General features: G+C 37.7%; 1 protein-coding gene across 1 annotated transcript in view; it reads right to left on the minus strand.

Moving 5' to 3' along the window:
* Nucleotides 1-450: 450 nt before the first annotated feature.
* LOC311601913 (transmembrane protein 182-like) overlaps nt 451-22,744 on the minus strand; it is a 68,701-nt gene continuing 46,407 nt past the window's right edge. Inside the window, exon 5 of the mRNA XM_084789679.1 lies at nt 451-1,957. Within this exon, the coding sequence (XP_084645805.1) occupies nt 1,725-1,957 (233 nt within the window). The 3' untranslated portion in view covers nt 451-1,724. The remainder of the gene's footprint in view (nt 1,958-22,744) is intronic.

Here is a 22,744-nt window from a genome sequence, read left to right on the forward strand (position 1 = left end):
AGCATCTCTAATATAGAGTCTGAGTAGCCATCTAAAGTTTAATGGTAGAATTTCAGTTCTGATAGTTGAATCTGTCTCTATGAAATGCATTATCATGGAGTAACAAACTTTGTTCTTAGAGATAATGACGAAGTGGTAATTTCCAAGCTCTTTTCATTTCAAACAAACTATAGAATATTTTCTCAGGATTCTTTTTAAATGAGGAAGAGATTATATATATATATATATATATATATATATATATATATATATATATATATAGAGAGAGAGAGAGAGAGAGAGAGAGAGAGAGAGAGAGAAATATCAACTTGTACAGTGATTCATGGTCCAATGTGTACTTTATTGGGAAAAATTTAAATCTACAAATCCAATGAAATTAAACAGAAACATATCATTTAGAACAATTCAAAATTTAAGTGTCTAATACTCTGCATCAAACTAAAACATGACATGTATGCAAATATGATGTCATATTTGCTGAGTGCTTACTAAAAGCCATAGTAGAAGAATAATTAGCAATTAATAGAACCCTTTATCTGTGAGCATAAATGTTAGTAGTACTTGAAGACACTTGCTCAAGTTGATTCACTAAAATCATATGCCAGTAGAAAATGAATCCATACAAATGATATAATTTTATTTACTAATGAAGACTACTCTAACAGTTCTCCTTATAAAATTTACAGATGAACCACAGCATATAATATATCAAAAAAGCATAGGTTATCTTTTATTCTATAGATGATTTAAATATAAGTCTTTATTCTATATTAGGTTCTACTATAAATTAAAAGTTCACAGAGGCCTTGCCCATAAGGTTTCCAGTCCATTGGACTAAGACTAATTCTCAGGAGAGTTTAAAAACAAATAGAAATGGTTAAATAATAAATATATGTGACTTAAATAATAATATATATGCAACACTTTCAATTATCCTGCAGTCCAGAATTCACCTTCTATGGATGCAATTATCCCATAGCCATTGGAAGTCTTTTTGTTCAGACTGAGAATATGACCATTAGTTGTATTTATTCCAATGCAACAGTCTACATTTTGTAATATTTTCATAAATCTTTTGCTCAAGTGACAATTTCTTTGTGTGGGAATGATATGTGACATGGAACATGAGACTATAAATTAGCTGATTTAAAGATGTAACTGTTTATATTCATGCATTGGAATGTGCCTGCATTAACTAGTGTTGATTCAACTGTTCAGAGACAAGAGGGGAAAATTCTCTCAAGCTTTTAGAGAGGAATGAGTCATCACTACCCTTGTGCATTAGCTTTAGTTAGTTGGATATTTTGAATTAATCAAATGATTCAAACTTAACTCCTCATAAAAAGAAAAGTCCTATGATAAATTGGCTTAACTTTGGAAAGATTGGAAATTAAATAATAGCACCAGAGAATGTGAGATCCCTCTTACCCTTGTAAGTAGTTGTGATGTCTTTCAGAACTCAGAGCCAACCATTTTGTCTCTGCATTGAGATGGCAAATTTAAGATTCCCCAAAGTTCCCTTAGAAATTATTTTTCTTAACTCTTACTTTGCAGCACCCCTTTGCCAATAGCATTCATTTGGCAATGCCATGTTATACATGTGTACTGATAGTAAATAACCCTCTGAGTACTTGGCTACATTCCAAGTCTCAAATTGTTTTTTGTCAAGTACCCTGAAGAAATGTGACCAGATTTTACTGTTCTCTCTTGGCATTTCATCTTGTTTATTTCCTAAACATCTCAAGATGTTGGCCAATGAAATGAAATATAATTCCTGACATACATACAAAGGGAGTTCCAAAAGCAGCAAACATGAAAGACCATCCATATTTTATATCAATGAGGACATTTTCTGGAACACATCTGTTGCTCCTTTCTATAGATATATATTTTGGAAAATCAACAGCATATTCTTTCCATAGTACGAACAGGCTGAGGATCAGGCTGAACAGGGCTCCTGTAAAAGAAAAGAATAGATAAATGTAAGGTAGCTCTTGCATTCCAAGAACAGGTTTCCAAACTCTGGTCCACTGTTCCACCTGTCCTCCATTGGAGGTCTGCTAGATAGTAGGAGTGTACAGGATTGCTTTCAAGGATGGTAGAGCCCAGCACAATCTTAGAACCAGGAGCACGGTGTTTGCAAGGCCAACAGCACTCCCTACTGCACACTCTGAAATGTCAGTGTCAGATCATGTTTCACCAGAGAAAGGAGAGGATTCTGGCTCGCAGACAGCACAGCACCAACCTCAGACCTCCAAAGACCTCCTGATAACCTAAGAATGACTCCGGATACCAGAGACATGAAAATCAAGCCTACAGTGCAAAGCTCTATTAGCCTCCTTGAAAAGACTGGAAGGACCTCAGGACCACACAGGTTAGAAAGCCACATCCTAATTCCCTGCCTATATATCCAACTGAGACACAACCAGCAGAGAGGAACTGTAGGCTACTTGAGGATATCCAGCCATATCTCACAACCTATGGCACACCCCTGCCTCCACATACCTGAAAAGCTTAGAAGGCTCCAGGAACAATAAACTAATTGCAGGAACAACTACATGAGGAAATCCTGGGGGTGGAAAACTTATGGAAGAGAACAGGGACCACAGAGGTAAGCATCATCAACAGAATAGATAAGATAAAGGACAGGATCTCAGACACAGAAGATATAATCAAAGTAATCAATGCATCTGTCAAAGAAAATATTAAATAAAAAAGTTCCTGACATGAAGCATACAAGAAATCAAGGACACCATGAAAACACAAAATCTAAGAATAATAAGGATAGAAGAAAGGGGATTCCCAGCTCCAAGCTCCAGAAAATATGCTCAACAAAATCATAGAAGAACATTTCGCCAACCTAAAGAGATGTCTTTAAACAAACAAGAGGCTTACAGAACATGAAATAGTTTAGACCAGAAAAGAAAATCCTCCTGCCACATAATAATCAAGATGATAAATATATAGAACAAAGAAAAATATTAAAAACTGCAAAGAGAAAACTACAAGTAACATATAAAAGCAGACCTATCAGAATCACACATGACTTCTCAACAAAGACTACAAAAGCCACAAGGGTCTGGGCAGATGTCATGCAGACCTTAAGAGACCACAGTTGCCCATACAGACTATTATACCCAGAAACACTTTTAAGGAAGAAAACAAGATATTCTATGAAAAACCAAATTTAAACAATATCTGTGCACAAGCTCATCTCTACAGAAGATACTAGAAGGAAAACTCCAAATCGTGGAAGTTAACTACAACTCAAAAAACACAGGTTATAAATAACTTCATTACAGTAAAACCAAAAGAAGAGAGGCACAAAAACACACTACCACCACCAACATAATAATAAAAGGAACTAATAATCATTGGCCATTAATATCTGTCAACATCAATGGACTCAAGTTTGCAACAACAAAAAAAAAGATACAGGCTAAAGTAATGGAGGCATAAACAGGATCAAACATTCTGCTGCATACAAGAAACACACCCCAGCAACAGAGATAAACATTATCTCAGGCTGGAAAAAGTTTTCCAAACAAACAGACCCAAGAAGCAAATTGGAGTAGCCATTGTAATTTCTAATAAAATAACTTTCAAGCAAAGTTAATCAGAAGAGATGGAGAAGGACACTTCATTCTGATCAAAGAAAAAATCCATCAAGAGGAAATCTAATTCCTGAACAACAATGCCTCAAATACAAGGGCATCCACATTTGTAACAGAAACATTATTATAGCTTCAATCACTCATTAATGTCCACATATTAATAGATGGAGACATCAACAGCCCACTCTCACCAATGGATAGATCAAGACAGGAAATAAATTGAAAAATATTGAAACTAGTAGATGTCATGAATCAAATGGATCTAATACATGTCTACAGAACTTTTCACCCAAACACAAAAGAATACACTTTCTTCATAGCATCACACAAAACATTCTCCAAAATTGATGATATACTTGGTCACAAAACAAACCTCAACTGATACAAGAAAGTTAAATTAAACAATTGTACTTTATCAGATCTTCATGAATTAAAACTGGACTTCAACAACAACAGAACTTTAAAAAAGGCCTACACATTCATGGAAACTGAAAAACTCCCAAATCCATGGATACTTGGCCAGGGAAGAAATAAAGAAATGAAAGACTTTCTAAAATGTAATGAAAATGGGGTTATAACACACCCAAACTTATGGGACACTATGACAGCAGTGCTAAGAGGAAAGTCCATAGCAATTAGTGCCTTCATAAAGAAACTGGAGAAATTCCCATAATAACAACTTGACAGCTCACTAGAAAGCTATAGAAAAAAAGATGCAACCACACTAAAGGGGAGTGGACAGGAATGAATAAGCAGCTATGCCTGAAATCAATAAATTAGAAAAAAGAGAACAATGCCAAGAATAAATGAAATCAAGACCTGCTTCTTCGACAAAATCAACAAGATAGACAAACCTATAGCCAAACTAACTAAAAGTCATGGAGACATTATCTAAATCAATAGAATCAGAAACAAAAGTGGGATATAACAACAGACAATGAGAAAATCCAAAGAATCATTAGCTCTTACTTCAAAAGACTATAATCCACACAACTAGAATTTCTAAATGAAATTGATTGTTTTCCTTTTTTTATTAATTTATTCTTGTTACATCTCAATGGTTATCCCATCCCTTGTATCCTCCCATTCCTCCCTCCCTCCCGTTTTCCCCTTGCTCCCCTCCCCTATGACTGTTCCTGAGGGGGATTACCTCCCACTGCATATGCTCATAGGGTATCAAGTCTCTTCTTGGTAACCTGCTGTCCTTCCTCTGAGTGCCACCAGGTCTCCCCCTCCAGGGAAAATTGTCAAATATGAGGCACCAGAGTATGTGAGAAAGTCATCTCCCACTCTCCACTCTACTGTGGAGAATGTTCTGACCATTGGCTAGATCTGGGTAGGGGTTTAAAGCTTACTGCCTGTATTGTCCTTGGCTGGTGCCTTAGTTTGAGCAGGACCCCTGAGCCCAAATCTGCCTATCATAATGTTCTAATTGTAGGTTTCTAGGACCATCTGGATCCTTCTACCTTGCTATTCTCCCATGTTTCTCTAATCTAGAGTCCCACTAGAATGTCCTCCCCTCTGTCCCAGTTTCCTGGTAAGTAAAGGCTTTCATGGGACATGCCCCTTGGGCTAATATGCAGATATAAGTGAGTCTTTCTGTTTCTGTTTCATTATGATCATTTCTAGCTCAATCCATTTATCCACAAATTTCGGGAATTCCTTGTTTTTAATAGCTGAATAGTATTCCATAGTGTATATGTACCACAGTTTCTTTATCCATTCTTCTATTGATGGACACTTACGCTGTTTCCATTTTCTGGCTATTATGAATAAGGCTGCTATGAACATGGTTGAGCAAATTTTCTTGTTGTGTGCTGGAGCATCTTCTGGGTATATTCCAAGGAGTGGAATAGCTGGGTCTTGAGGAAGCCCTTTTCCCATTTTTCTGAGATAGCACAAGATAGATTTCCAAAGTGGCTATACTAGTTTGCATTCCCACCAGCAATGAAGGAGTGTTCCTCTCTCCCCACATCCTCGCCAGCATGTGGTGTCGCTTGAATTTTTGATCTTAGCCATTCTGATGGGTGTAAGATGGAATTTCAGGGTTGTTTTGATTTGCATTTCCCTGATGATTAGGGGGTTGAGCATTTCTTTAAGTGTTTCTCAGCCATTTGATATTCCTCTGTTGAGAATTCTCTGTTTAGTTCCAAGCCCCATTTCTCAATTGGGTTATTTGGTTTGGTGGTGTTTAATTTCTTGAGTTCTTTATATATTTTGGATATTAGACCTTTGTCAGATGTAGGGTTGGTGAAGATCTTTTGTTCTATTGACAGTGTCTCTTGCCTTACAGAAGCTTCTCAGCCTCATGAGGTCCCATTTATTAATTGTTGACATTAATGCCTGGGCTGTTGGTGTTCTGTTCAGGAAGTTGTCTGCTGTGCCAATATGTTCCAGGCTCTTCCCCACTTTTTCTTCTAAGTGACTTAGTGTCTCTGGTTTTATGTTGAGGTCTTTAATCCACTTGGACTTGAGTTTTGTACAAGGTGACAAATATGGGTCCAGTTGCATTTTTTTACACATAGACATCCAGCACCATTTGTTGAAGATGCTATCCCTTTTCCATCGAATGGATTTGGCTTCTTTGTCGAAAATCAAGTGACCATATGTGTGCGGATTCATATCTGGGTCTTCGATTCGATTCCACTGATCAACCAGCCTGTTGCTCTGCCACTACCATGCTGTTTTAATTACTATTGCTTTATAGTACAGTTTGAGATCAGGTATGGAGACTCCTCCGGAGCACCTTTTATTGTACAAGATTGTTTTAGCTATTCTGGGTTTTTTGTTTTTCCATATGAAGTTCAGACTTGAACTTTCAATGTCTTTAAAACATTGTGTAGGAATTTTGATAGGGATTGCATTAAATCTGTTGATTGATTTTGGTAGGATGTCCATTTTTATTATGTTAATTCTCCCGATCCATGAGCAAGGAAGATCATTCCATCTTCTCATGTCATCTTCAATCTCTTTCTTTAGAGTTTCGAATTTTTTTTCAAATAAGTCCTTCACTTGCTTAGTTAGAGTAACTCCTAAGTACTTTGTATTGCTTGTGGCTAATGTGAAGGGTGTAGTTTTCCTAAATTCTTCCACTGCAAGCTTGTCATTTGTGTATAGGAAGGCTACAGACTTTTTTGAGTTAATTTTGTATCCAGCCAATTTGCTGAAGGTGTTTATCAGCTGTAGGAGTTCTCTGGTGGAATTTTGAGGGTCACTTATGTAGACTATCATATCATCTGCAAGTAGGGATAATTTGACTTCCTCCTTTCCCATTTGAATACACTTGATCTCCTTTTGTTGTCTTATTGCTCTGGCTAGAACTTCGAGTACTATATTGAAGAGATATGGAGAGAGTGGGCAGCCTTGCCTTGTTCCTGATTTTAGAGGAATTTCCTTGAGTATCTCACCATTTAATTTGATTTTGGCTATTGGCTTCCTATATATAGCCTTTATTATGTTGAGGAAAGTGACTTGTATTCCCGATCTCTCTAAAACTTTAAACATGAATGTGTGTTGGATTTTATCAAATGCTTTCTCTGCATCTAATGAGATGATCATGTGGTTTTTTATTTTCAGTTTGTTTATGTGGTGGATTACATTGATGGATTTCCGTATATTAAACCATCCCTGCATGCCTGGAATGAAGCCTACTTGGTCATGATGAATGATATCTTTGATGTGCTCTTGTGTTCATTTTGCAAGTATTTTATTTAGTATTTTTGCATCGATGTTCATAAGAGAAATTGGTCTGAAATTCTCTTTCTTTGTTGAGCCTTTGTGAGGTTTAGGTATCAATGAGACTATGGCCTCATAGGATGAATTTAGTAATGATCCATCCCTTTCTGTCTTTTGAAGTAGCTTGAAGAGTATCAGTATTAGCTTGCCCTTGAAGGTTTGGTAGAATTCTGCACTGAAACCATCTGGCCCTGGGCTTTTTTTTTGGTTGGGAGACTATCAATGATTGCTTCAATTTCTGTAGGGGAAATGGGATTATTTAGCTTGTTTATCTATTCTTCACTCAACTTTGGCAAGTGAAATTGATCAAGAAAATCATCCATTTCCCTTAGATTTTCAAATTTTGTGGCATATATGCCTTCAAAGTAGGATCTTATGATTCTTTGTATTTCTTCAGTGTCTGTTGTAATGTCTCCCTTTTCATTTCTGATTTTGTTGATTTCAATACTGTCTCTCTGCCTTTTAGTTAGTTTGGCTAATTATCTGTCTATCTTGTTGACTTTCTCAAAGAACCAGCTCTTGGTTTTGTTGATTCTTTGGACTGTTTTCTTAGTTTCTAATTTGTTAATTTCACCCCTGAGTTTGATTATTTCCAGACGTCTACTACTTTTGGGTGTTTCTGCTTCTTTTTTTTCTAGGGCTTCCAGTTGTGTCGTTAAGGTGCTTATGTGTGATGCTTCCAATTTCTTTTTAAAGGCACTTATTGCTATGAATTTTCCTCTTAGCACTGCTTTCAATGTATCCCACAAATTCGGGTATGTTGTTCCTTCATTTTCATTGAATTTCAGAAACTCCTTGATTTCTTTCTTTATTTCTTCCCTGACCCAGGTGTCATTTAGCAGAGAGTTGTTTAGTTTCCACATACGTGTAGGCTTTTTGTTATTTCTGTTGTTGTTGAATTGCAGCCTAAGCCCATGATGATCTGATAGGATACAAGGTATTATTTCAATCCTCTTGTATCTGTTGAGGCTTTCTTTGTGAACTACGATGTGATCAATTTAGGAGAAGGTTCCATGGGGTGCAGAGAAGAAGGTATATTCTTTCTTGTTTGGGTGAAAGGTTCTATAGATATCTGTTAGATCCATTTGACCCATGGCATTGGTTAATGATGTTATTTCTCGGCTTAGTTTCTGTTTCAATGACTTGTCCTTCAGTGAGAGTGGGGTGTTGAAGTCTTCCACTATTATTGTGTGGGGATCGATGTGTGGTTTAAGCCTTTTTAGCAGATCTTTTACAAATGTGGGTGCCCTTGTATTGGGAGCATAGATGTTCAGAATTGTGATGTCATCTTGGTTGACTTTACCTTTGATGAGTATGAAGTGTCCATCCTCATCCCTTTTGATTAATCTTGGTTGAAATTCTATTTTGTTCAATATTAAAATGGCTATGCCTGCTTGCTTCTTGTGACCATTTGCTTGGAATATTTTTTCAACCTTTTATCCTGAGGTAATGCCTATCATTATGGGTGCAATGTGTTTCTTGAATGCAGAAGAATGTTGGATCCTGTTTATGCACCCATTCAGTTAGTCTGGTTTTTTTATTGGAGAATTGAGACCATTGATGTTGAGAGATATTAATGACCAGTTACTGTTAAAAGTCTTAATTTTGATGTTGGTTCCAGTCGAACGTTTGTGTAGTTGTGTTTTTGCCATGGTATAGTTATCTATTTCCTGAGTAGTTTTGGTTGTAGCTTGACCCTTTGGGATGGAGTTTTCCTTCTAGTACCTTCTGTAAAGCTGGATTTGTGGATAGGTACTGTTTGAAATTTGTTTTGTCATAGAATATTTTGTTTTCTCCATCAATGGTTATTGATAGTTTTGCTGGTAAAGTAGTCTGGTCTGGCATCTGTGGTCTCTTAGGGTTTGCAGGACCTCTGTCCAGTCCCTTCTGGCTTTGATGCTCTCTGCTGAGAAGTCGGGTGTAATTCTGATAGGTTTGCCATTAAATGTTATTTGGCCCTTTTCCCTTGCAGCTTTTAATATTTTTTCTTTGTTCTGTATGTTTTGTGTTTTGATTATTATGTGACGGGCAGTTTTTATTTTCTGGTCAATTCTATTTGATGTTCTGTATGCCTCTTGTATGTTTATATGCATCTCTTTCTTTAGATTGGGGAAATTTTCTTCTATGATTTTGTTGAGAAGAGTTTCTGGGCCTTGGAGTCTGATATCTTCTCTTTCTTCAATGCCTATTATTCAGATTTCTTCTTTTCATGGTGTCCTTAATTTCTTGGATGTTTTGTGTCAGGAATTTTCCAGATTTGGCATTTTCTTTAATGGTTGCTTCAAGATCTGTGATTGTATCTTCTAGACTTGAGATTCGTTCTTCCATCTCTTGGATTCTGTTAGAAAAACTCTGCACTGTGTCATTCGCCTTCTTCTCTGAGGCCTCACGTTCTCGTTTTTCTTCTGTCTGTGTGTTTATCATTGAATCCATTTTCATCTTCATATCTTGAACAGATTTTTTTTATTTCTTTCATCTGGTTGTTTACATTTTCCTGAAAATTTTCCAGTTCCACTCTAAGTGCTTCTTTTATGTCTCGCACCTGCTTGGCTGCATCTTCCTGCATCTGATTTCGAATTTTATTTGTTTCCTCCGTTATCATCCTCATTACCATGGATTTGAGGTTATTTTCTTGTGTTTCTGTTGTATTTGAATTCTCCGGGTTGTTTTCTTTGGGATAGCTGGGAACTGGAGACGCCATGTTGTTTTGGGGTTTTTTGTGTATGCTTTTATGCTGTCCTTTAGACATCTTGCCGTCTGTTTTTGTTGGTTAACTTCCAGAGTTGGGTGGAGGGAGTCTGATGATAGAGTCACTTGTTTTCTCACGATTTCCGTAGGCTGTAAGCCCTGATACTTCACTGGTGTGGATGTCAGGTGGTTAGCCCTGTCGTTTTGTGCGCTCACAGCCAGTGATCCTCAGCTTCCCTTTGCTGTGGGTCCTGCAATTGTTCTGGGTCTCTGAATGAGCGTTGGATCAGTCCAAGGTATCCACAGCCTTTTGGGTTCCCTGCCAAGTCCAGCCAGGGATACTGGGCCCAAACCACGTGTCAAGCTCAGCGAGTTTCTCAGGACCTGAACCGTCTGCCACAGCAGGAGAACTGTGACTGCACTGAGCAAGTGCCTAAGGTGGAACTGAGCGCTCCGCCCAGCTTGTGTCACAGCAGGGAAACTGCAACTGCGCTGAGCAAGCGCCTAGGGTGGAACTGAGCGCTCTGCCCCACTTGCATCACAGCAGGGAAACTGTGACTGAGCTGAGCTGAAGCCTAGGGTGGAAGTGAGCACTCAGCCCAGCCTGTGTTACAGCAGGGGAGTTGTGCCTTGGGCAGAATTGCTTGCTGAGCTCAGCCAGCTTCTCCACGGCACAGCTCACTGAGCAAACCCAGGACTCTGGGGCTGAACTGTCTGCTGAGTCCAGTTTGGGTCTCAAGGCACCACGCGACCCAAATCCTGTCCAGAGTCCCCTGTCCCACAGCAACTCCCACCATCCACCACACCAATCGCCTCCACTGGAAGGCTCTGAGCTGCAAACCTCAGCCACTGCCGCTGGTGCCGCTGGAGCCGCTGGTGCCGCTGGAGCCGCTGGTGCCGCTGGTGACACTGCTGTCTCTGCCACTGCTGCTCTGATCCAAGAAAGTCCGTGCTCCTCCCATGTGCAGGGGCAAGCAGGTCCTCCGCACGCTGGTCCCTCTGAACCGTGGAGCCGTTCTGCTACCGTGGTGTGGAGACCTTGGTGTTCCTGGCTCAGAAATCTGTGCAGTTCCCTGAACTGTTCACTGGAGATTTCAAACACGGTCCACACTGCTCGCTGCCATCTTAGATCTCCATTTTTCTAGTTCATAATCACTGTTACTAGGCTGCCTATTGTACATGAAAACACTAGTAATGGGTATTCCAATATAAATACTATTTAGTATATAATAATCAATGTTTTTGTCATTCATGCTTGTCAACTCATTTTTCTTTGTTCATATAACTAACATATTACTCTTAATTTTCATGCAATTAATTTGATCACCACACAATTTAGTTTTCTTTATTTTCAGTGCTTTGAGAATGCTCTGCATAATGTCCCATAGGTCTGCAACCTAAGGGCCAATCAGTACTGGCATATTATTTGACTTTCAGTGTTCTCTTCCATTTTTACATAATTGATTTCCTTTTAATTATATGACATTCCCATTTTATTTCTGGATCTTGACTAGTGATCACTCTCAGCGATATCAGCTACTATTGGGTTCTTGCCGTGTGGTATCCCTCCATAGGCATGCCAATATGTGGCTGAATCAGTAGACGACTCTGTGATGCTCCTGCAAGTCAGTTGTAAGGTCTCATACATCTGGATTAGTCTCATTCAAGGAAAATGTCCTTTGTAAGAAACTTAGTCAATGATTGCATATTTTAATTACATTTTAAAAACCTTCATTTAATATCTTGGCATGTAGTTTACCCAGTGTGCTAGTTTTATAATTTTAAATGTAGCATAGCAGATTAGCACGATTGTAACTATTAAAATGTGCGTTACATTTAAATTAGTTAAGAATCAGTATGGTTTAGCTGGGTATTCTGCATGGGTCAGAATGTGTGTGTTTCTTCATAGAGCTGAAGGAACAGCAACTATACAAACTGTGTTGTGAGCTGGGTGTGGGGGTGATATAGTTTTTTCACTGTTCTTTGTTGTGCTTTTTTGAGGGACATTTTCCTTGGGCTTTTAAAAGGACAAATGACCTCAGCTCTCCTTAGCAATCAAATAACCATTTCTATAGATATATCTTCTCAGCATTATATATAGAATATATACATATATTCTACATAGAATATATATGATATACCCCTCTTATTAACATTCTAAACCACTTGAAGAAAACACTACACAAACAAATGATGATGGTGATGATATCATGGACAAAAAAATTCTGCTGTTAGCAAAATGTATTCATTACTCCAACATTTGATAAGTAATTGTGGTCTCAACAATATTGGAGGAAGTCTTTTGATTTCTTCCCACACTTTCAGGATTCACCCAAGAGCTGTCAATTTCCATAACACATAAATGAATCTATAATGCAAAATTGAATTTTTTCTTAAAGTACTGTCTAAGCACTAGAGAAATACAGTGTCTTCCTAAGTTCCCAAACAATTTTAATGCCATGTATTTGTCATGTGCCCCAAAGGACTACTATTTCATTTAAGTATATTCAGGTTAGTACAGCATGTTAATAAAACATGAACTAATTGTGAGAAGGATGCTTAATGAGATTCACTTGCCAGCCAATTAATTTAATTTAAAGTTACATCAGCAATAAAGGTTTAATTACATTCTTATGAATGTATTTTATTTCCTGAAGAATATGTGGCTTTTAATTTATGAATACTGAAATTTAAGGCCAGTTAATTAGTTCTTTAAGTACAAAACTATATTAAATATGAATTGCTTATTTGTTACATTTAACTTAAACAGCCAATGCTATAATTAATATATATATATATATATATATATATATATATATATATATATATATATATATATATGTTTTAGGACAATAGCAGCATTTAACATTTTATTTTTGGACTTTAGTATGCATATACTTTCTTCTGACAATAAATTATGAAAAAATCAAATTTCTTATTAGAGGAATTTTGGTAAATGCAAAATGCTTATGATGGAAATGACTAAGAAGTTCCATGAAGCAAGGAATTTATGATGGAATGTCGTAAAACTTCTGGACATTTAATTCAATTAAATATGAATTATTATAAGATTTCCACTTACTGTATAACCAAAATGTTACTATATGCTAGATTTTCCCTAGTGCACACTACTTACACAGAATGATAGGCTTACTTATCATATTTTCATACATGTATGCAACATATTTTCCTCACACCAACTCTTGTTCAACGTTTCTTATCCCATTTCCTAAAACCTATCCTGTTTCCTAAAAGGCTCCAGAGCATCGATGTCCTGGAACTGGAGATAATATGGAGTTGTGAGCTATTTAATGTGGGTGTGGGGAACTTAATTCAAGTCCTCTATAGAAGCAGGTTGTACTTTTAACCACTGAACTATTTCTCGTGCCCTTAGCATCTTCAATTACTACATGAGAAGAAAGGACTTTGCCTTTTAAAAGGAAATTAAATGTATTCTTTTCTTTTATAATTTTATTCTGATATTATCAAAGAAGTGCTTTCAAAGAACCGTGATGTAGCCAAACAATCATATATGTCTCCAAGGATTGGAAAAGCAAGGGGATTGGTCAGAGGTAGAATTATTCTAAATTTTTTGGTGTTTCTTAGGTTTGTATAAAAACTACCTTCCCTAAACTGCAGGGTCTCATATTACCTTATACACTTGATTAATTGAATGTGTACTCGTATTTTTTGGTGTACTTAATTATGAATAGTGAAGACAGATGTCATTGGTGGATTGATTAGTATGTACAGTATCCCAGTCAGTCAGTTAAACATCCTGTCTCACTTTATACTTTATTTAACTTTGTAAATGTTTTCCAAAAATCTCATGAGTTCAGATAGCATTCTTTTTATTGTAATGTTAATAGCACTCAATTGCTTCATGCTCAGTATACTATTTAGTGTTTTTCATATTCTTTTATTAAAATTATGTGGGGTTTTTTATCCATTCTTCTATTGAGGGACACTTAAGCTGTTTCCATGTTCTGGCTATTATGAATAAGGCTGCTATGAACATGGTTGAGCAAATTTTCTTGATGTGTGCTGGAGCATCTTCTGGGTATATTCCAAGGAGTGGAATAGCTGGGTCTTGAGGAAGCCCTATTCCCAGTTTTCTAAGATAGCACCAGATAGATTTCCAAATTGGTTGTACTAGTTTGCATTCCCACCAGCAATGAAGGAGTGTTCCTCTCTCCCCACATCCTCGCCAGCATGTGGTGTCGCATGAATTTTTGATCTTAGCCATCCTGATGGGTGTAAGATGGAATCTCAGGGTTGTTTTGACTTGCATTTCCCTGATGATTAAGGAGGTTGAGCATTTCTTTAAGTGTTTCTCAGCCATTTGATATTCCTCAGTTGAGAATTCTGTTTAGTTCCAAGCCCCATTTCTCAATTGGGTTATTTGTTTTGGTGGCGTTTAATTTCTTGAGTTCTTTATATATTTTGGATATTAGACCTTTGTCAGATGTAGGGTTGGTGAAGATCATATACACTATGGAATACTATTCAGCTATTAAAAACAAGGAATTCCCGAAATTTGTGGATAAATGGATTGAGCTAGAAATGATCATAATGAGTGAGTTAACCCAGAAGCAGAAAGACTCAAATGGTATATACTCACATATATCTGTATATTAGGCCAAGGGGCATGTCCCACAAAAGCCTTCACTTACCAGGAAACTGAGACAGAGGGGAGGACATTCTAGTGGGACTCTAGATGAGAGAAGCATTGGAGAATGGCAAAGTAGAAGGATCCAGAGGGTCCTAGAAGCCTACAAGTAGAATATTATGATAGGCAGATTTGGGCTCAGGGGTCCCGCTCAAACTAAGGCACCAGCCAAGGACAATACAGGCGGTAAACCTTAAGCCCCTACCCAGATCTAGCCAATGGACAGAACACTCTCCACAGTAGAGTGGAGAGTGGGATATTATTTTCTCACATACTCTGGTGCCTCACCTTTGACCATGTCCCCTGGAGGAGGAGACCTGGTGGCACTCAGAGGAAGGACAGCAGGTTACCAAGAAGAGACTTGATACCCTATGAACATATACAGGGGGAGGTAATCCCCCTCAGGAACAGTCATAGGGGAGGGGAATAAGGGGAAAATGGGAGGGAGGGAAGAATGGGAGGATACAAGGGATGGGATAACCATTGAGATGTAACAAGAATAAATTAATAAAGGAGAAAAAAAGAAAAAAAGAAATCATCAAAAAAATTATGTAGTTTTAACATACAATTATTAAGTTAATCTAGCAAAATCAATGCTTTATAATAAGTAATATTTTGTGGCATAAACAACTACAAATTATCCTAAACAGTTTTGAAATGTATTATAACTGGTAATGATTACAACTTGATCAACCTAATGAGGTAGCTGTAACTGAAACTCAAGAAACACAAAAGGAAAAAGCACAAAAGGGAGATAGTTTTAAATCTATTTGTATAGATGATGATGATGGTGATCATGATGATCATGATGATGATGGCATGTGTTATGTACAGCATGTATGCTTTTCAGTTTGTGGGTGTAAGTGTAGGTGCACATTTACCACAATGCATATGTGGAGGGCATGAAGCAACCTTGGGACTGGTCCTCACCTTCTACCTTTTTTGTGACAATGTATTTTTTTGGCTTGACATTTTACTTGGCCCACATACTTCAAGTCAGTTTCTGCTCTGCACCTCTCATCTTACTGTAGGATTAATGAAATTACAGATGCATGCTATTGCATCCAGTGTTATGTGGGTTCAGGGGATTCAAACTTAAGTCCTCACACTTTACCACAAGCACATGACTTACACACTAAATCAGCTCTTAAGCTGTGAGAAAATATTTTTGAGTGCTGTGCTACCCAATGAAAAGTGTATCTAGCAATATGACATGTGAAAAGGAGGGGGGTCTTCAGTATAAGTTCTAAAATAACAAATCCTACTCATCTGTCTAGCAAAACTGATACTGTTTATGTGAAATTACAGATGTTGTAGATAACTTAGTGAATGTAGTTCATCAATAGTCACTTATAAAACTTTGGCCTGCAGCTGATTTATGAATATAACTTGTGAAAGATTTGTAGCTCAAATTATCTTCTGTACTGCAAAAATAATAGAATACTCCAAAAGTTTCTAGAATTCTGTTGTTAAAGTTGTAGGTTTTGAGTTTATAAATGCCACTGGTGTAGTATCATCTTACCTTCAATTAAAATGATTTGTATTGTAAGTGTCTTAATAACAATAAGTATAATAGTTGGTGCTTTATTTAAATTGTTGTAATATTTATAAGAACAAACTATTAATTTATTAATACAACCATAAAATTGATGGTAATTCAATCATTGAGATTTTTAAGAAAATACAATTTATAGACAGTATTAGGATATGTAAAGTACAGATATATACAATCTTTAGAAACTTGTGGTATCGCAAATGTAAGTACTAACAAAATAGTGCAGTACCTATATCTCCATATGAGATAGGTTCATGGTAAACACAATTGACTTGGTGATTCCAGGAAAGTATTAGTCAGTTTTATGTGTGAGCTCTTTTTGTTGGATTAAAATGTGCATAGATACATTATAGAACAATAATTTGTTTTAAAAGGTAATCACCACAAGACTGTCTAACTATGATTTGAGCAAGAACAAATATAGACATGCTTAGGTAGATGGTGAAAAACTATCATATACAAAGAGCTACAGGCAACTAAGGAATGCTGAGAGTAGGATATAAGTGTCTTTTAGGCATGATGCCCTTAATTGTTTAGCCAACACTGAGTGGTCAGCCGTGAAAAATAAAATAAAATAAAATAAAATACTTGCAAAATGAAGACAAGAACACATCAAATATACCATTCACCATGACCAGGTAAGCGTCATTCCAGGCATGCAGTGATGGTTTAATATACGGAAATCCATCAATGTAATCCACCATATAAACAAACTCATAATAAAAAGCCACATGATCATCTCATTAGATGCAGAGAAAGCATTTGATAAAATCCAACACCCATTCATGTTTAAAGTTTTGGAGAGACCCGGGATACAAGGCACTTTCCTCAACATAATAAAGGCTATATACAGCAAACCAATAGCCGAAATCAAATTAGATGGTGACATACTCAAGGAAATTCCTCTAACATTGGGAACAAGGCAAGGCTGCCCACTCTCCCCATATCTCTTCAATATAGTACTCGAAGTTCTAGCCAGAGCAATAAGACAACAAAAGGAGATCAAGGGTATTCAAATGGGAAAGGAGGAAGTCAAATTATCCCTATTTGCAGATGATATGATAGTCTACATAAGTGACCCTCAAAATTCCACCAGAGAACTCCTACAGCTGATAAACACCTTCAGCAAATTGGCTGGATACAAAATTAATTCCAAAGGGTCTGTAGCCTTCATATACAAAAATGAAAAGCTTGCAGAGGAAGAAATTAGGAAAACCACACCCTTCACATTAGCCACAGGCAATATAAAATATTTAGGAGTTACTCTAGCTAAGCAAGTGAAGGACTTGTTTGAAAAAAATTTCAAAACTCTAAAGAAAGATTGAAGATGACATGAGAAGATGGAGTGATCTTCCTTGCTCATGGATCGGGAGAATTAACATAGTAAAAATGGCTATCTTACCAAAAGCAATCTACAGATTCAATGCAATCCCTATCAAAATACTTACACTATATTTTAAAAACATTGAAAGTTCAATTCTGAACTTCATATGGAAAAACAAAAAACACAGAATAGCTAAAACAAGCTTGTACAATAAAAGGTATACCAGAAGAATCTTCATACCTGATCTCAAGCTGTACTACAAAACAACAGTAATTAAAACAGCATGGTAGTGGCAGAGCAACAGGCTGGTTGATCAGTAGAATCGAATCTAAGACCCAGATATGAATCTACACACATATGGTCACTTGATTTTTGACAAAGAAGTCAAATCCATTCAATGGAAAAAGGATAGCATCTTCAACAAATAGTGCTGGTCTAACTGGAAGTCTATGTGTAAAAAAAAAATGCAACTGGACCCATATTTGTCACCTTGCACAAAACTCGAATCCAAGTGGATCAAAGACCTCAACATAGAACCAGAGACACTAAGTCAGTTAGAAGAAATAGTGGGGAAGAACCTGGAACACATTGGCATAGGGGACAACTTCATGAACAGAACACCAACAGCCCAGGCCTTAAGGTCAACAATTAGTAAATGGGACCTCATGAGGCAGAGAAGATTCTGTAAAGCAGGAGACACTGTCAAGAGAACAAAGTGACAGCCTACAGACTGGGAAAAGATCTTCACCAACCCTACATCTGACAAAGGTCTAATATACAAAATATATAAAGAACTCAAGAAATTAAACATCACCAAACCAAATAACCCAAATAAAGAAATTCTCCTATTGAGAGACATGTAGGTTGTTTCCAAGTTCTGGCTATTATGAATAAGGCAGCTATGAACATGGTTGAGCATATGTCCCTGTTGTGTGGTAGTGCATCCTCTGGGTATATTCCAAGGAGTGGAATAGCTGGGTCTTGAGGAAGCCCTATTCCCATTTCCTGAGAAAGCACCAGATAGCTTTCCAAAGTGGTTGTACTAGTTTGCATTCCCACCAGCAATGAAGGAGTGTTCCTCTTTCTCCACACCCTTGCCAGCATGAGGTGTCAGTTGAGTTATTGATCTTACCCATTCTGATGGGTGTAAGATGGAATCTCAGTGTCGTTTTGATTTGCATTTCTCTGATGACTAAGGAGGTCGAGCATTTCTTTAAGTGTTTCTCAGCCATTTGATATTCCTATGTTGAGAATTTTCTGTTTAGTTCTGTGCCCCATTTCTCTATTGGGTTATTTGGTTTGGAGGTGTTTAATTACTTGAGTTCTTTATATATTTTGGATATTACACCTTTGTCAGATGAAGAGTTGGTGAAGATCTTTTCCCAGTCTGTAGGCTGTTGCTTTGTTCTCTTGACAGTGTCACCTGCCTTACATAAGCTTCTCTGCCTCATGAGGTCCCATTTATTAATTGTTGATGTTAAGGCCTGGGCTGTTGGTGTTCTGTTCAGGAAGTTGTCTCCTGTGCCTATGAGTTCCAGACTCTTCCCCACTTTTTCCTCTAACTGGGTTAATGTCTCAATAGAAGAATGGATAAAGAAACTGTGGTACATTTACACTATGGAATACTACTCAGCTATTAAAAACAAGGAATTTCCAAATTTGTGGACAAATAGATTGAACTAGAAATTGTCATAATGAGTGAGTTCACACAGAAGCAAAAAGAGCTAAATGGTATATACTCACTTATATCGAGACACTAGTCCAAGGTTTACGTCCCCATGAAAAACTGTACCTACCAGGATAGTGGGTAAGAGGGGAGGACATCCTATTGAGACTTTAGGAGTGAGAAGCCTGGGAGAAAGAGGAATTAGAAGGATCCAGTGGGTCCTGGAAAACTACAGGTGAGTCTGGGCCCTGGGGTCCTCTGCAAACTATGGCAACAGCCAAGGAAAAAATAGGCAGTAAACCTCGAACCCCTACCCAGACTAGCCGATGGACAGGACATTCTCCACTGTTGAGTAGAAAAGGATATCTGACTTTCACACAAACTCTGGTGCCCCATATTTGACCATGTCCCTTGGATGGAGATGCCTGGTGGCACTCAGAGGAAAGATAATAGGTCACCAAGGAGAGACTTGATACCCTATCAGCATATACAGGGGGAGGAGGTCCTTCTCAGACACAGACATAGGGGAGGGGAGGGGAGTAGGGGGGAAATGGGAGGAAGGGAGGAATGGGAGGATACATGGGATGGGCTAACAAGTGAGATGTAATATGAATAAATTAATTAAAAAAAAGAAATTCTCAACCTCCTTAGTCATCAGGGAAATGCAAATCAAAACAACTCTGAGATTCCATCTTACACCCATCAGAATGGCTAAGATAAAAAATTCCAGCAACACCACATGCTAACGAGGATGTGGTAAGAGAGGAACACTCCTTCATTGCTAGTGGGAATGCAAACTAGTACAGTCACTTTGGAAATCTATCTGGTGCTATCTCAGAAAACTGGGAGTAGGGCTTCCTCATGACCCAGCTATTCCACTCCTTGAAATATACCCAGAAGATGCTCCAGCACACAACAAGAAAATTTGCTCAACCATGTTCTTAGAAGCCGTATTCATAATAGCCAGATCATGGAAACAGCCTAAGTGTCCCTCAGTAGAAGAATGGAAAAAGAAACTTTTGTACATTTACACTATGGAATACTACTCAGCTATTAAAAACAAAGAATTCCTGGAATTTGTGGACAAATGGATTGAGTTAGAAATGATCATAATGAGTGAGTTAACCCAGAAGCAGAAAGACTCAAATGGTATATACTCACTTATCTCTGCATACTAGCCCAAGGGGCATGTCCCATGAAAGTCTTCACTTACCAGGAAACTAAGACAAAGGGGAGGGCATCCTATTGGGACTCTAGATGAGAGAAGCATGGGAGAATAGCAAAGTAGAAGGATCCAGATGATCCTAGAAACCTACAAGAAGACCATTATGATTGGCAGATCTGGGCTCAGGGGTCCTGCTCAAACTATGGCACCAGCCAAGGACAATACAGGCCATAAACCTCAAACTCCTACCCAGATCTAGCCAATGGACAAGACATTCTTCACAGTTGAGCGGAGAGTGGGGTATGAATTTCATACGTACTCTGGTGCCTCATATTTGACCATGTCCCCTGGATGGGGAGACCTGGTGGCACTCAGAGGAAGGATAGCAGGCTACCAAGAAGAGACTTGATACCCTATGAGCATATAAAGGATGAGGAAGTCCCTCTCAGTCACAGTCATAGGGGAGGGGAGTAAGCGGAAAACGGGAGGGAGGGAGGAATGGGAGGATACAAGGGATGGGATAACCATCGAGGTGTAATAAGAACAAATTAATAAAATAAAATTTAAAAAATAAAATAGCAATAAAATAAAATAATAAAAAATAAAGAAATTAGAAACAAAGAAAACAATTCAAATAATCAACAAAATCAAAAGCTAGTTCTTTGAGAAAATCAGCAAAAAAGATAAACCTCTAGCCAAAGTAAATAAAAGGCAAAGAGAAACTATCCAAATCTACAAAATCAGAATGAAAAGGGAGAAATAACTACAGATACTGAGGAAATCCAAAGAATTACTAGATCTTGCTTCAAAAGCCTATATACTACAAAATTTGAAAATCCAGTAAATGGATAAATTTTTTTATAAACTCTGCCTACCAAAGTTGAATCAACATCAGGCAAACAATTTAAATAATCCTATATCCCCTAGGGAAATAGAAGCAGTCATCAATAGTTTCCCAACCCACCCCTAAAAAAGTCCAGGGTCAGATGGATTCAGTGTAGAATTCTACCAGATATTCAGAGAAAAACTAATACCAATACTCCTCAAACCATCCAACAAAATAGAAACAGAAGTATCACTACTAAACTCATTCTATGAAGCCACAATCACATTAATACCAATGTACCCAAAGACTGGAAAAAGAAAGAAAATTTCAAACCATATTTCCTTATGAACATTGATGCAAACGTACTCAATAAAATACTCACAAACCTGTAGTAGGAATAAGACCTGTCTTGAGGAGGAGCAAGTCCTACCTAGTAACACCCAGAATGGGGCCTTCATGTAAAGTCAGCACTAGACCTACCTTGACATGCCATTTGTGCTTTCTCAAATAACTGGAAATAGTGCTATCACCCAACTATACAAACCAGCTACACCACTTCTGGGCATATATATCCAAAAGATGCTATACCATACAACAAGGACATTTGATCAAATATGTTCATAGAAGATATATTCATAAGAGCCATAATCTGGAAATAACCTAGATGTCCCTCAACCCAAGAATGGATAAAGAATCTGTGGTACATTTACACAATACTACTCAGCTATTAAAAACAAGAAAATCCTGATATTTAGGGGCAAATGGATGGAAATGATGAATAGAAATAAACATCCTGAGTGAGGTAACTCAGACCCAGAGAGATACACATGACATATACTCACTTATAAGTGTATGTTAACCCAACATAGATGTCCTATGAGATATTCCACCCAGCAGAGAATCTGGACAGATTCTAGGACTTGAAGCCAGACTCTGGGCAGAACAATGAGAGTTGTAGGCAAGAGTAGGGGGATGGAAGGACCAAGAGGGGTCAGGGGTCCACAGGGAGACAGTCAAGGCTGGTTGATATGAACAGAGGAGGGCCTTCACAAACTGATACACTAACCAAGGACAATACATGCAGAGAACCTAGATACCCCTAGTCAGATATAACTAATGGATAGCTGATTTTCCATGTTCGGGAGGGAAAGGAGACTGCCACTGAACCTCTGACATGCACTCTGGTGCCCACAATTTGATCACTACCCCTTTGCAGGAGGCCCTTGTGGGCACACAGAGGAAGAGGATGGAGGTTACCCTGATGAAACCTGATTGGCGGTTGCCAGTCAGTCATACAAGAGCACTCCTCTGCCATGAGAGGCCTAGGGGAGGGGAATCGGGAAGAAGAAGGAGGGAGGGTGGGATCGGGAAGATAAGGGTGAGGTGATAACAATTGGGATGTAATGTGTGAATATATTATGTATATACATATATATATATATATATATATATATATATATATATATATATATATATATATATATATATGATGTCTTTCCTTC

The sequence above is a fragment of the Acomys minous genome (assembly GCF_964271855.1).
Source record: "Acomys minous genome assembly, chromosome: 7".
In the NCBI taxonomy this organism is placed as follows: domain Eukaryota; kingdom Metazoa; phylum Chordata; class Mammalia; order Rodentia; family Muridae; genus Acomys; species Acomys minous.